The sequence below is a fragment of the Telmatherina bonti genome (genome assembly GCF_933228915.1).
Source record: "Telmatherina bonti genome assembly, chromosome: 16".
Taxonomy (NCBI): Eukaryota; Metazoa; Chordata; class Actinopteri; order Atheriniformes; family Telmatherinidae; genus Telmatherina; species Telmatherina bonti.
In genome coordinates this window covers 31,979,912-31,996,422 of record NC_136614.1, presented here as the reverse complement: position 1 = coordinate 31,996,422, position 16,511 = coordinate 31,979,912, and the positions used below count along the sequence as shown (strand labels likewise).

At 38.2% G+C, this 16,511-nt stretch overlaps 1 protein-coding gene across 1 annotated transcript; it reads left to right on the top strand.

The window, feature by feature from the left end:
- Positions 1 to 11,640: 11,640 nt before the first annotated feature.
- Positions 11,641 to 15,136, top strand: LOC306767240 (adhesion G protein-coupled receptor F5-like; the record flags this gene model as incomplete). Its single annotated transcript, XM_079255164.1, has 4 exons — positions 11,641 to 11,646; positions 11,725 to 13,074; positions 13,194 to 13,235; positions 14,996 to 15,136. The coding sequence occupies 4 exons, from the start codon at positions 11,641 to 11,643 to the stop codon at positions 15,134 to 15,136; spliced, it is 1,539 nt and encodes a 512-aa protein (XP_079111290.1).
- Between the last annotated feature and the right edge of the window lie 1,375 nt (positions 15,137 to 16,511).

Here is a 16,511-nt window from a genome sequence, read left to right as displayed (position 1 = left end):
CTCATCATGACCTCCAAATCAACATTACTGATACTGACCCAAAAAGTCTGCAACTACTTCTGAGCATATTCAACTTTACTGTACCGATCACTGAGAACATAACTTGCATTAAAAGCACAACAGGTACACATTCCCGTACTTCATTTTTCTTCATCCTATCAATCTGTCATTAAATGCTAATTATTTTTTTTTATGTTTTCCTATTTTTCTTTTCTAGAGCATATTTTCAGTCAGAATATGACTTGGTATAAGTGCAGTTGCAAGGAAAGCTTTGTTTGGTCGTACGACAGCTGGATTACTCATGGAGTCTGCAATGCCGTCATTGTTAACAGGTGTAAATGTAACACTGTAAATCCAGCAGATGACTATTACTGCCAGCTGAAGACCATCTCAACAGGTGAACCAGAGGAATGTCATGCGACATGTCATCTGGCCAGTGCATTTGGTGAAATGTCTCCTTGCTTAATAAATATATGCCAGCTTTTAAGTGATAAAAATGTGACTGGTGACCAGAAGTTGGAGTGTGCTTTCAACTAATTCCTTTCAGTTTATCTTTTATTGTAAAGCACCAATTAACAACAATCCCATCCCACATTTACAGTACTATTTAACACAGTTAATCTTCGCCTAATTTATAAAAGCTGCATTAATGCACTACCAGTCCCAAAAAAAGTCGCAATTAAAAAGGTCACACTGTAATATGTTGTTGGACCACCTTCAGCTTAGATTACGACAGCTTGCTCACAGCCCCCAAAAAGTGCTCAAAGTGCTCAAGTCTACAATAAAACATTTAACTTTTACAACATTCTGTTAAAGGTCCTTGAGTGTCATCAGACCAGATAACTGTAGCTGATCCAGAGTTCAATTTTTATGCTCCCTTGCAAACCAAAGTCCTTCCTCCAGTTAGCCTGGCTGATTGGTGGTTTCTGGCCACACAGCTGATTAGTCATAGTTCTTCGAGTTCCCTTCATTGTTTATGTGAAAATTATCTTTCACTATTAAACGTAGTTCTGAGTTCCACTGCTGTTCATTGGTTTTCACCAAGACATTTAAGTGATAACTGCTCACCATCCAAGATGTGTTTTTGACCACATTCCATTCTGGAAGACCATAGTGCCCCACTACTTTCCAGTTTAAAATGTGTTGGTCTGTTCTTAACCCAGTTTTTAGTTTCTTTAACCCAGATGTTTTATCTGCTTGATGCAAATAATTTGACCATTAACAGGCTAATATCTTCTACATGACAAAATGAGGTGTCCTTCCACATGGCTCATAGCATCTGTTGGGATTAAATGACTTGTCACCAACTGAAAGATAATCACCTACACAGTACTTATCTAATAAGAGGCTCCTACCTGTTTGCTTAGTTACATTCAGATGGCTTTTTTTTGACCAGGCAGTGTATAATGTGCCTAGCTAAGAAAATGTTATATGTCAACGCTGATACAGTATTTGTTTCAACTTCAGGTCTTAAAAGTTTCCATTGTGATAACATCCAACATAACGTAACCACCGGTGACCTGAACAGTCTGCAAGAGCAATGGAGGATATTCCGCTTTCCTATTCCAAACATCACCAGTAAAACCATTATCCGTGGTGACAAAACTTTTGGTACAACGTTCTCTCACCTTTTTTACTGTATACTTTTTCTCTGCCCCTAACTGTCATTAAATCTCTTTTTCTTTTTTCTTTTTTTCTTGTTTCTGTGGTTTGTTATGTTTTCTTTGGTTAGTGTATTATGTGGCTCAGAATATGATTCAGTATGAGTGCAGATGTAGGGAGGACTCTGTCTGGTCTTACTACAGCTGTATTGAGCATGGAGTCTGCAATGCCATGATTGGAAACCCATCTGGGTGCATCATTGACTTCCCTGGAGGTGACCAACACTTCTGTTCATTCCAAACAGGTAGGCCTGAGGAATTAGTTTCAGTTCTGCTTTATTTGTAAAGTACAAGTGTTCATGCACAATCAAAGTCATCTAAAGTTTGCATTTTTACAGATACAGTCAAGCTTAATATAACTGGAGTCCAATTAAAACTTATTACGTTCATATAAGCCAGTTCATTAAAAAAAAAAAAAACATCTTGTAGCTAGCCAAACCAGTGGATTCCACTGGTACGTGTTGGGGGGAGTGGTCTGGAAGTTTCTTAAAGTGATCTTTGAAAATGCCCTGCAACATATCCTTGTCACTTAAAATGTTTGTTTTGCAAGAATATTTCAAAGTTTGATAATTCCTCTCCTTTTCCTGTTAAAAATACTTTTACACGACAGAATTTGCTTCTACAAACCACTTTTTTTTTTTTTTTAAACACCTTTCGCGTTCAATCCAAATAAACACACTTTAATACAGTCTGAGGTGGTAGCAGTAGCCCAACAGTCTCTGGTGCTAAACAACACCCACAAACTAAGATAAAGTAAATACAAATTTGATATTTTATCTTTAAACAAATGTGTTGTAGAATAGAGGGGTTACTAACTTGTTACAGGAGAAGAGCTAGCTCCGAGTCAAACTGTAGCCGCATCAGCTCTGGAAGCGCACTCCCGTTTGGTAATACAAGGCCAATGTTTATGAGGTTCTGACCCTTTATCTTACAACTTCTTCCACAATGTTGTTTCTTTAGAGAGCTTGGTTGTCTTTAGATGAACATTTTTTTTCTGCCACTTTGCTTGAACATTACGCGCTGCCATTGTTATAGGAAGGGAGCGCCGATGGCTGAGAGGTGGAATTTCACTTGAACTCGCAGCCAGACTGGTGAACAAACAAGGTGCTTGTTAAATGGGACGCTTCTAACACTTTGCTTCAGCACCTGTAACTCATTAATTTTAGCGCTACAGTCTCAAACTTCTATATGAATGTTGCCAGTTTAAAACCCTGAAAGTATATCACCGATCGTGTGTGATGCCAAATACATGATGAAAACAAGTGTGCAGAGTTGTATCGATTGGACAAAACAATCAAAAACAAAGGAAAAACTTTAGAATATGCTTCAGAAAGATACTTGTTGCATTTAAAGAACAATCCAGAATGATGGGGGACATTTTCCTCACACTTTAGGTTGAAATTGTCAAATGACTTTATACAGACGACCAAGAAGTCTTTGTCATCAGAGGTCTCAGTATCTTCAGCAGCTTTCTGCATTTCTAAGATTTCCAGCATGCACACGTTTCTGTCGTTTTTCTCATTAAATTCACATGCTTTGAAATGGAGAAAATCAAGAACTTATTTTTATGTGAGGGGGTGGTTTTACCACTTTAACCTGCTGGTGCATCATGTCCACTTCAGTGGACACCGATTTAAAGGCTGTTTTCCAGTATATTCACAAGTGAGGATGGTATATTTGCAATTTTGTCACTTTAGGGGGCATTAGGAGAGTCAACAGACACACTGCAACTCACTGAAGGATAATCTTATTAAATTTTATAAATACAACTACTCATAAGCTTACCTCAGTGATAAACAGGATAAGAAAATACTAGTCAATTTTTATAGAATCTTTTTAATATATAAATATGACAATATATAACAAATCTTTTTACAGAATAGATCAAATAAATGAACTAAATAAGAACTCAAATATTAAATACAAAGGAAAGTATTTATGTCTGTACAAGTTAAATATTGTATGTGAAAAATATGGCCTTTTTTTGTGTGTTTTAATAATTCATGCATCAGAGGGTTAAAGAAATGGTGGAAACCACCCCAAACCTGTCAGCCATAATTAACTACCCGTATCAATACAGTGGTTTGAAATGGGAAAACATCACATACAGCATAAAAGAAAACAACTTAATAGAATGTAAAGGCCAGTTTAATCTTGATGAAGATATGCAGATGGATGGTGCTTTTGGACAGTTGTAAACTTCATAACAGTGCTTTATTCCTACAAACCGGTGTCAAAATGTGGACGTAAACTCCGGATTACCTGACTCAACAACTAGCTAATAATTAGCATTGCTAACAACTAGCAACATAAAAGATGCATGGAAGAAATGTATGTAACCATGTATGACAGTTTCTGAAATGAGCTTTCACATTTATGCATGTAAAGGTGCATAAATCAGCCTTAAGTCTTCCAATGTTTTCTCCTCGGTTGTCGAAGTTCTAAGCAAAGTTTAGTGGTAGCCAAAACAATTACTTTAGTAACTCAGAATTATTGTTTTCTCACAGTCTGCGTATGCCTTTTTTTTTCCAGTTTTGATAACAACCATGTGAGACTGAGAGGTAATTAAAGACTAAAATGATTGTTAACTTCTAGTTAATCCCAAAGTGGTGGAAATGGTGGGTTTACAACCATACTGGTCTCCCAAGAGGCCCAGAAGCTCAGCTTCCTGCCATTTTCACATGGTCTTCTGACAGTAAACTTGTTTAACTGATAGTACCTAAATGCACCAGAAAATATTGAAATGAATGACTGATATATGGAGCTTATGATGGTTAGCAAGAAATTACCTCACATAATGAAAGTTGTTGGTTCAAATCCCACCTTGAGTTTTGCATTTTCTTGCTGGTTAAGTGAGGCTGGGTTTCTCTTCCTTCACCATATGTAAGAAGAAAGACAACATTGTGAGTTTCTTGTGTATTCAGCTTGAGGAATTTGCATTTTGTGACGGCAGTAACATAGATATGTATCTGTGTCTTTCATATCATATACATCTCTGAAAGTAGTTGTAAATGTTACAATTATTTAAATAATCAAATTACTGCCTATTGGTTGTATACTGTATTGCATAGTGACAGCACCAGCTGCATCATATTCTACGTATTAAAACAATTACAAACTCACATAATGATTAACAGTGTGACAGTTGCCGATGCTTCTTCTCTGGGTCAACAGTGAAGTCCTGACCCAAGTGGAGGCATTTAAGTATCTCTGTGTCTCATTCATGAGAATAAGAATAAACGAAAATAAAGAAAAACAGACAGATCAAATTGAGCATCACTTGGCCAGGAAATATTTGAGATAAGGTGATACCAGTTTCACCTAAATAGTTCAATGGTTGAGTTTTATTCCTAGTTATTTTGCATTTTATGTCAGCAGTATTATGAAAATGTATGCTGCATATTTTGGTCACACCTTTAACAATATTAACAGGACATATCAGGTTATAGGTATACATTTATATAATTTAGATAATCAAATGCCTGTTCTCTCTCTCTGTTGCGTAGTGACAACACAAGGCGACTGCAGCTCAGGTCAGATTAGATGATACAAAACCTCATACCAGAAAAATATGTTATATTGGTTTTGCATTAAGAATGTTGTAGTTTTACAATAAAGGAAAAATGTTACATTCTGAAGCTTTCTGGTCTGAAGACGCTGCAAATGTCGAACATTTGTCATTTTGTGAAATTGTTCAAAGTGCAAAAGTCCTCCTTGCACAAAGGAGGTGGTAGCGGTCCTCTGCTGGGTTGTTGCCCTCCCACGGCCTCCTCCACGTCTCCTGATGTACTGGTCTGTCCCCTGGTAGCGCCTCCATGCTCCGGACATTACGCTGACAGACACAGCAAAACTTCTTGCCACAGCTCGCATTCAAAGCATCGAAACTGAAAAGTAGTCTGTAGATATATGTATAAACACACTAGTATCCTGGTTTAGCATAGGGACATTCAGATGTAACCAAAGAAATGTTTTTTTTTTAATAGAAAAACTTCTTTGTGATTTTTATATTTTGCAGTAGAGATGAGGAACTTGTCGCTTTGGTTGGACATGGGCTTTGATCCTCTTTACAACAACGAGGCACACATGGTTTACAAAAACATTAACCAAGCAGTAAGTTTGCATGTTTTTCTGTCATTCACTTTGCAATGACTTTGCATTGAGTGGTGTTTAACTCTGAGTGCTTTTGTGAAATCAGATTAAATACCAGTGTCAGGAGCATATCTCAACTCTAATCGATGTGCAACTGAAACATTTCCGGTAAGAAATATTTCCTTGCATTGATCGTAGTTCACTGATGCTTTTTAATAACTGTGTTCTGTTTCTGTATGTTGCAGCAGCTCAAGACGAGTCTTCTCAAAGCACTTTGCAGAAAGAATCCAGTTTATTACCATATAAATCAGTTTGAGCCCTTAAAATGAACAGTTTCAGATACATGCAGCAACACCAAATCGTTCAAGTTAAACTGAAAAATAAACATAATTTTAGGTATCCTGATCTTTACAGGACTTATGTTTCTTGCACTGGAAGAGAGAATTCTTGACATTCTTTAACAAAAAAAAGGAAGTGTAACCTCAACTTGTTTTACCTCATTCATTCTCTGTAGCTGCGTTTCCATCACAGCTTTTCCCAAAATACAAGTGATAGTTCTAATATTTCAAAGTACAATTGAGATTTGCAGGAAAAAGGTGTTTTACATTTGACTTTTGTAATTCCACATCTGTACGTTTGAAAAAAAACAAGCTCATAAGAGCGTAAAAACTTTGCAGTGATATTTTACAGGTTCCATTAGCAGTTTCTTATTGTGATATTCTAGGGACAATGGAAACGCAGCTGTCGAGTCTTTTAGGTCTTTTTATTTATGGTGTCTTGAGGATAGCACAACCTGAGTGTGACTGGATTCTGGACTTGTTGCATTAGGTTTAATCTGTGCATTAAATTCTGCATTTCAGGAGTGGAAGCACTATTGCTACCTATACAGTCACTGCTTTCTCCTTGGATGATGCAGAAATCAGTGCACTGCAAACTGGGCTGTTCAAAGCATTGCGATCGAAATATCCAATAATATTTAAGAGTAAGGCAATTCTGTATTTTAAGTGTCTCATTTTCATTTCTCATGTAATAAATGTTAATATATTTTTAGTACAAACTCTTATATGACGGCAGCTTGTTGTTTTTGTCTTTTAAAAGGCGAGACATCCTTAAAGTTTGATCCTCCTGAGGTGTTTTTTGAGCAAAAGCTGGTGATAACATGTGGCCCCCCACCAGCAGATCTGGATTTTGGTAGCAGCTGGAAAGCAGAGTGGAGACTTGACAATGCTGTGATACACGAAGATGCACTACATCACTTCTCCAGTGGCAATGGAACAGCCATCTTAACAATAACTAGATTTTTCACCACTGATCAAGGTAAAACCAAAGATAACACAACGAATAGACTCAATACATTTGGGTCAATTTTCCTTCATACTTAACCTGTCTGACCAGAATTAATCATAAGAGACTCATTTATCACTATGTCCTTAATATATCTGTGATTGTTTTTTTTCATCACTGATTTATATCTAAAAAAAAATTCCAGAAAAGGTGAGATGTTGTGTAAAATGTAAATAAAATAGATTACAGTCTTATAAACCCATATTTTATGCCAAGTATCAAAGTGTGATGTTGAAACTCGTGAGTTTTCACAGCAGGAACACATGACTGCATATCGCTGAGATGTGAGGATGGACAGAGGCTCGCCAATGAGACAAACTGCGTCAAAACGTTTAAAAGAAAACATTAATGTAAAATTGAAAAAGATTTCAAAGAATCCAGCATTTACAGTTTATAACATCAAAAGACAGTGTTTGTTTGCTCGAGGGAAAGGCCAAAGGTCAAACTGGACATCTTCAGGCAGCACTGCATTAAACCAGATATTTCTCATCTTGAAACTATTGCATGAACTCAGGAAGACTTTCAGATCATTGTCTATGAGCCAAGCGGCAACCTTTGACGGGTGAAAGTGAAGCCTAGCAGAAGTGCCAAAAGCTGTAGTTTCCCCCTTCAACCACTAGGGGCTCAATCACACAGCAAATCCCCATAGACTCCCATGTTAAACAGACCAACTTCACAGCAGAAATAAACATGTTTACAGCCTGGTACAGGCTTAATAGGTCAGGCCCAGACTGGAGAACGGTTCTGTGGTCAGAGGGATGAAAATGTGAAAATGTTTCTGGAAAGGATGCACGTTGTATCCTGCAGACTGAAGAAGAGAGGGAACATCCAGCTTGTTGTCAGTGGATAGTTGAAAAGCCTGCATCTCTGATTGTTGCATTAGTGGCTGGTGCACTTAAAGGAAATGCTACACAACGTCAAACATCACGTTGGAACTACTTTTTAGCGACGGTTGCTGCCATCACATGACCTCAATGAGCTCATATTTTCCATGAAATCATTAAATGTCTCCATTGTACTGGGAATGATGACTTGATTGGATTTATTGTATTCTGATTTTTATATTTTTCCATTGTTTCCTACCATTTTTTAATTGCCGTAATTTCAGTATTGTCTGATGGTTACCCTCCCTTTCAGGAGCTTATGAATGCTACTTGAGGGGAGCTCACCATGCAATTTACAGCCAGAGGGGAACTTCCAGATCCAAATATTGCCCCAAGATCCAAGTGAGCCCATTAAAGAAACTAATGAATTGTAAGGGTGAAAATGTGGTTTTGCAGTGCAGCGTCAACAGTCCATACACCGTTCAGTTTGTCAATGGTTCTGCTGCAGGTAAAGGTTATCAAATCACAAAAAAAAAAAAAGCATTGATCAGCTGTAAGAAAAAGAAAAGAGCAACTTTGTACCTTTCAGGTTTTTATTATGTTTTTCTTTGATCCAATTGTGGTTTCAAAACAGGTCAGAAGATAAGCTATCAGTTTCAAGTTCCCAATAAGTGTAAAAACCACACAATGAAGTTCATCTGTCAAACACAAACCAGCCCAGTCTTTGAAAAAGAAATCATACTAGAGTTCACTGAAAATCGTGAGTAATACTCCACTTCATTTAGATCAAGACTTACCATTTTGTCTTTAATAAAGGGCAAACTTTCCTGTCTGTCAACAGAATTTGTATGCTCAGATCCAGAATTTGGCGATGGCATTCTGGGCTTGCAGGCCACAGCAAGCTGTGAAGAAAACAAGGCAGGAGAAAAGACAGCAGTTTGCAAAGCAAGCGGTCGATTTGAAGATCGAAAAGACAACTGTGTCCTGCTGCCAATTCAGATCCTGCTCAATCAGTCTGAGGTAACTCTGTAATAAAATAATGTCAAACGAAAATAAAACATTGTTTACAAATTATATCACGAGCTCAATTGAAAAAATTACTTTGGTAATATTGCAGCTTTTTGTGACGTCTCATACATTAACACTAGAAGGTTTATGTCTGTTGTTGGACTACCACACATGTGGGTGATATGTAGGCCAAATACCAACTTTAAACATCACATTTACCTTAAACGTTCTGTTACGACCAAACTCTGCTAGGGCAACTGAGCCTTACAAAAGAAAGACTTATGGCAAGGTGTTCACATGGACCAATATAGATTTATTGTCCAATGGGGGAAGACGAGGCAAGAACAGACCAGAAATGGCCTCAAAATAGCCAAACCAAAAGGAAAACAAGCTCATAAAGCAGTTCTCCAAACAAAAGCAGCACCAGTTTAACCATTCAAAAAAAAACAAACTAACAGAAGTAACACTACTGGTTTCACATCCACAAACAAGATTTAAGAACTACAAAAAAAGAACAAAACAAGGAAAAACAATATAGCTCTATCAAAGTCCTCTGGAAATACAACCGTTTAAAGTCCTAATGCCAATGCAAGCTGAGGGCAGACCACTACTGAGCCAGTGGTTGCCACTGAGTGAAGGACTCCTGGTGTCTTTTAAGTCCTGGCGATTAGTGGAATCAGCTGATCTTGGAGCTCCAATTATCCAGTGAGCAGGGTGGAGATGAGCATGTGACAGGTAGGACCAATCCCAGCCAGGTGGCAGCAATCAGAGTTTTGTTTGAGTAGTGATCCCAGGTGAAGGTTATTTGAATTAGTAGAAGGCGGCTGAGGAGCAAGAAAACAGGCAGCCGTAACAAGTTCTCAGATGAAAACCAGAAAGCACTCGGAGAGCTCAGGCCTCCATCAGGCAGCTCATCTCCACACTTATAGGGATTTCCAGTCTATGTTCCAGTCCTACATTCATTTATAATGACACACTATTAGATTCCCAGATACACTGATGATGAATCCACAGTGTCTCTGCTATATTGTGGTGTTTGTTGCATGTTCATATCTTAATTTTGTTCTCTTGCAGTGATGTAAATTCCAAAGATTCCCTGTTTTTCCCTTTCTGGATGGTAGGATCCAGAATTTTGCAGAGATCCAGATCTACCTTTATTATCTTGTAAAACGTGTTGGAACTTCTGGATTTTATGGTCAAGCACCCTAGCCCTTTATTATGAATTAATATGCATGTATACTAAAAACAGCCCTATCCCAATATAGCCCGATGATAAATAATTCTTCCCGGATCCAGAAGATTAACTGGATCATTTCCAAAAGTGTAATGGAATTTAAATCAGACAAAGACCCGTTATCAGAGAGAAAATCCTGAAAATCTGTCCAGTGTTTTTATTTAAAGTTACTATGAAACAAACAGATAAATGATAGTATGACATAACTATCTTGGCAGAGGTAATGACATAAAACCCGCACTGTTAATGAGTCTTAGAAGCACTATTATTTCCGTCCAGCAGAAGACAGTGTCCACATGTAGACTGGTTGATCTCTACATGAGTATCATCAGAGGTTGATGGCAGATTCAGACTTGTCATTCTGTTCTATAAAAATCTCATTTTAATGGATTAACAGAAATGATTTTTCATTTTCAGAATATACAGCTGCATTTCCTTTTTGACTCATAAATAAAATTAAATAATGTAAAATCCAAACTGAATTTTCACTCCCTTTTTCAAGAATGATCGTTTTGTAACATCTGAGAGAATAAAAAGGACATTTAAGATTTAGTTTCTAAAGGAAGCTCAAGGGTCCATGTATCATTCATTCATTCAATATTAAATTCAAAGTTGAAAATCAGATTATAAAAAATAAGCTTGTTTTTAATTTTTCCTCTAAAAAATCTGGAGCTAAAAGCAAACTCTTATTTCCACATTGGTGATTCATTTATTTTCTTTTTTGTGACATTTTGTGGTATATTTTCTGTTTTTATAACCCTTAAAAAGCTTAACAAAGCCCACCTGTTGTGCACAAGTTACTTTGTAATTCCATGTTGTTTTTATATAATATATATATATAACTAAGAGTTTATGTTTATTTTATAGCTTGAAACTTTTTTGCCATGTAAATCTTTTTTTCTTTTCTTTTTATTCTGTCATTCTTATTGGAATTAAGGAGAAAATATTTCAATTGATTTAATCATCTCCATATATCGGGGGTGCCCAGCTCCAGTCCTTGAGGGCCACAATCCTGCAGGTTTTCCATGCATCCCTGCTCCAACACACGTGACTCAAAAGAATCAGTCACTGTGCAGAACTTCATTGGCTGTTGGATCCATTTATTGGAAGCCAGGTGTGTTGGAACAGGGAAACATGGAAAACCTGCAGGACAGTGGCCATTGAAGACCAACTTTTGACATCCCTGTCATAAATAATCACTTACCATCACATTAATAAATGAATAACAATGAAGCACATGGTAGCTTTTATGTGGTCTCTGAGACGCTGCACGTTGTATTGAAATTCCTTTATATTTTAAATTCCACAGGTTTTGAATGAGTATAACCTGCCCAAATATTTGGACAGTCTCAGCAATCAAAGTCTCAGCCTGTCAGCAGAAGTGGTTAAATCTTCCTCTACTATGAGAGCAATTGGTGACATTTTCCACAATGTAGCCAATACAGTATCATCTATGAATATTTCTATAGACAATGCATCAATGGAGGTATGTAGAACTATCGGCTAAGTTTTATAGCGTTTCTCCTCCTTATTATGTCTAATATCATCCTTTCTTTCTACTTAGAACATCTTGATAACAGCAAGCGTTCTCATCGCAGACGAGGCAAAGGGGTCATGGGACATTCTCAACGATGGCGACGTAACAAACGTTTCAAAAACAAGCACTAGCTCATCATTTCTACAGTCTCTTGAGCAAATAACAACTCGTCTTACCAATGACTCCTTCAGCATCGACACGTCTCTTATTCTCTTGAACAAAACCACGTTCACAGAGACTTTTAGTGATGAATTTAATTCTTCAGTGGAAGTGGACATACCAGAGTCTGATGGAAGAAAGAAGACAATCACTGTGATAACATTTGCCTCCATGGATAACGTCCTTCCTGCAAGATACAACACTTCATTGTCCAATGTTATCAATGGAAAGGTTGTGCTTATTCAGTCCAGTGGTGAAATAGACAATATTTCTATAACTTTTACTACTTTTAATGATGCCTTTGGGGATCCACAATGTGTTTTTTGGAACTTCAGCCTCTTCAATGGCCTGGGAGGATGGGATGATGAGGGCTGCTCCTTGGTTTTCAGTGAAAACAAAGCCATCAGCTGCAACTGCAACCATCTCACGTCGTTCTCTATCCTCATGTCACCCAACAGCCCTAAACACCTCATGCTGGACCTCTTTACCTACACGGGACTTGGTATTTCCATTTTTTCCTTGGTGATAAGTCTCATGATTGAAGCTTCCGTATGGAAAAAAATAACAAAGAACACCACATCTTACCTGCGCCATGTTGCTATTGTTAACATGGCTGTGTGTCTCTTGATTGCAGACATTTGGTTTTTTATTGAGCCGATCATATCTGATGCATTCAAGAGGAACCCATTGGCATGCTCTGCAGTTGTTTTTACTACCCACTTGTTCTACCTTGCTCTGTTCTTCTGGATGTTTGTCTCGGCTCTGCTGTTGCTCTACAGGATTCTCACCGTCTTTGATGGAGGATTATCTAAAAGATCTATGATGGCTATTGGATTTTCTCTGGGATACGGTGCGCCTCTCATCATTGCAGTTGTAACAGTGGCTGTAACTGCACCTGAAAAGCAATATCTCAGAGGTATTGAGGTCTGCTGGCTTAACTGGGACGAATCCAAAGCTCTGCTGGCATTTGTGGTTCCTGGACTGTTGATAGTGCTGATAAACTTTCTAATCCTGCTTGTTGTCCTGTGCAAAATGCTGGGAAGAAATGCAAGAGATGATAATACTGCAGTTGATCGAGATGCTGTAATAGTTATTGCCAGAAGTTTTGCCGTGCTCACACCTATTTTTGGATTAACTTGGATTATGGGAGTTGGAACCATGATGTTACCAAATATTGACTGGATCCATTATCCGTTTACAGTTCTCAATTCACTGCAGGTACAAATTCCATATCTATGAAAACTGACTTCCATGTGTAATCATTTAATTTGTAAAAGTAAGTTTATGTTTGATCATTGAATCCTTCATATCAGATTTCTCTCTTTGTCTTCATGAAGGGTTTCTTCATTTTGGTGTTTGGAATTCTCTTTGACAAAACGGTATGTATATATGTCTCAATATAAACATCTGATAAAGCCAAATCTTAAAGTAGAATTAATAAGCCGTTATCGAGTCTAAAAGGTTTGTTGTGTGGCCACATCCCTACCTCAGATTTGCAACAACTTTTTAAATGTAATCTTGTCATCTATCATTCCTTGCATAAACATAACACAGAGTGTGACACTGTTTATTTGTACCAGCGTATACTAACATAACTATGACATTATCTAGCATCAGTGTTTCACTTGCTTCTTGTTGCAAGCGTTGCAACAATGTTGCTTCAAGTAAACGCAAATGCATGCGGCTGCCATGAAAAACATGTAGACATTATTTAAAAGTACATCATTGGCCTTAGAATTAAAACACGTCTTGTTTTTCTTTCCTTTTTTTAAAAAACTCCATTGATATGATAGCTTATTCATAACAGTGTTATAATACGGAGCATTTGCTTTTCAGATCATGGCAGAATTAATGCGCAGAGATGGGAATAAGGTGGGTTTTTTCATTTTTTCATTACCTGTTTAATGTCAAAAGCTAATCATTTACATTTAATATGTTTGTTTTCTTTCACTTTTCTTTTAGGGCATGAGCGATAGAACATCCTAAACAACTAGATTTGGATATTTAAAGGAAAAGCTAAATATGAGTGGTAAAGTAAAAGTTAATGTACTCTTTTCTGTTCACCCATTCTAACCCACTCCAACGACCCTCAAGGAAGCAGCTGCAAAAGTAAAAAGCAGATGTGAAGGGGAATAATGTCTGATAAAACTAAACTTATATCTGCATTATCCACAGTTTTAAACTTTGCGTACAGTTTGCTCATCCATTTTGTCTTTTTGCATCTTTTTTCTGACAAGGGCAGGTCCTCATGAAATATTCAGTAAAAGTTTATTTTGCACAAAACCTGATAAACATCCATGATTTCCCTGCCATAGAACGTTTAATGAAGTGAAACAGTCATTTTTTCAGACAATCAGCCATTAAGCAAAGGCTTCTGACGTTCCATTGAATCCAACAGAATATTCCAGACTTTAGACTAACTTAAATAAGTATTTACCAGATTTTTAAAGTCATTTTTATCTATCCATCCATCCATCTTCTGCCGCTTATCCGGGGTCGGGTCGCGGGGGCAGCAGCCTAAGCAGGGAAGCCCAGACTTCCCTCTCCCCAGCCACATTTGCCAACTCTGGTGGGGGGTTCCTATGGCGTTCCCAGGCCAGCCGAGCGATATAATCCCTCCAGCGTGTCCTGGGTCTTCCCCGGGGTCTCCGCCCAGAGGGACGTGCCCGGAACACCTCACCAGGGAGGTCCAGGAGGCATCCTGACCAGATGCCCTAGCCCCCTGAAGTGGTTCCTCTTGATGCGGAGGAGCAGCGGCTCTACTCTGATCTCCTCCGAGCTCCGAGATGACCGAGCTCCTCACCCTATCTCTAAGGGAAAGCCCAGCCGCCCTGCGTAGGAAACTCATTTCAGCCGCCTGTATACGAGATCTCGTTCTTTCGGTCACGACCCACAGCTCATAACCATAGGTGAGGGTAGGAGCGTGGATTGACTGATAAATCGAGAGCTTCGCCTTCTGGCTCAGCTCCTTCTTCACCATGACAGACCGGCGCAGAGTCCGCATTACTGCAGACGCCTCACCGATCCGTCTGTTGATCTCACGCTTCATCCTTCCCTCACTCATGAACAAGACCCCAAGAGATTTAAACTCCTCCACTTGAGGCAGGACCTGTAACCCTTTTGGGCTGAACCCGACCAGGCACCACGGGAAAAGGCCCAGCCACCAGACATTCGCTCTCGTGCCCCACCCCCAGGCCTGGCTTCAGAGGGGGCCCCCGGTGACCCGCGTCCAGGCAAGGGAACATTTCCGCCAATGGTCGTAGTCATCATAGAGGTCTGAAAGCCACACTTAGTCTGGTCCCTCCCCGAGACACCTATTTGCCATAGGTGACCCTACCACGGGCATAAAGGCCCCTGACAGTCATTTTTAGTTACGTAAAATTATTAGAATTTAATTAGAAACGGATTTACACAAGTTTCACTCTTCTATTGCATCACTTCCAGATGAGCTTAAAACATCAATATATTTGTGTCTGTGGTGGTTCTGAAGAATAAATCATGTTTTTGTTCTGATTTTTCAGATTCTACAACACATTCTCAGATGAAACTCTCTTCCCTGATCCCCTCAAGGTTTTATTTTCTCTTCAGTCGACCTTTTGAACATTGATAAACTGAACTGACTTTCATATCTGAACTGAATTACAGGATAAATGCATGTAAATGCTAGAAATCTATTGGATTAAAATCCTGCCATTAACCAAAACTGATTAAAACATATTTTGAAACTTTAAAAGTCAGTGTTTGAACATTTAAAACCTGAAATAAAGTTGTGCAAGTCTAAAAATACGTTTTGAAACTTTGAAATTTATGAAAGTCTAAAAAGAAGTTTGAACCTCTGCAAAAATAATTTTGCACTATAATTATTTATTTGCATAGTTGAGAGTTTCAGCATCACAGAGATTAAAACATTTTGTTGCAGCTTTGCCGATTTCAAGTCAGCATTTACAGAGTTTCAGATATGGCCTTGTTCTCCGACCACATTAATGCCATAAATGTCTGAAACCTCGTAATACAAGATCTGAAAACTGTCATGCTGTCTGCATGTTTACACAAAGTTTTGAAACCTTGAAACTTGAGTTTTGAAATGTTAAAATCTTTTTGTTTGTGAGCCTTTGGTGCAACTCTGCTTTTTTCTTTTGCGTTTCAAACCTCCAACTCACCCTCGTGTTTTTAGACTTTCATCTACACCGCCGGGATTTTTGACTCTGAAAAACTTTTTCAGGTTTGTAATTTTCAGACACTGACTTTCAAAGTTTCAAAACCTTTTCTTTCTCTTTTAGATTACGGCAGGATTCTAACCCCATATGTCATGATATGTTTCATCTTGTATTCTAGTTTCCTGTTTTATTTTGCAGGGTTGTGTCTTGTTTCCTGTTTTGCTTTTCCATTCCTTAGTTTTCACCTGGACTCAGTTAGTTAATAGATAACACCTGTGTCGTGTTCTTTTTCTGCCAGTATTTATAGTCCTCGGTTTTACTTTTGTTTGCTTGTTAGTTTTATTAGCATTCCAATGTCTGCTTGCCAGTCAGTGAGCTTTAATTAAAACATCTAGATTCTGCATCTCTCGGTCTAGTCTCTGCATTTTGGGTCCACAGCTCCACAACTCTGGTATCTGTTAAAGTACTGCTACTTACATTATACTTCTGCTTGTAAGG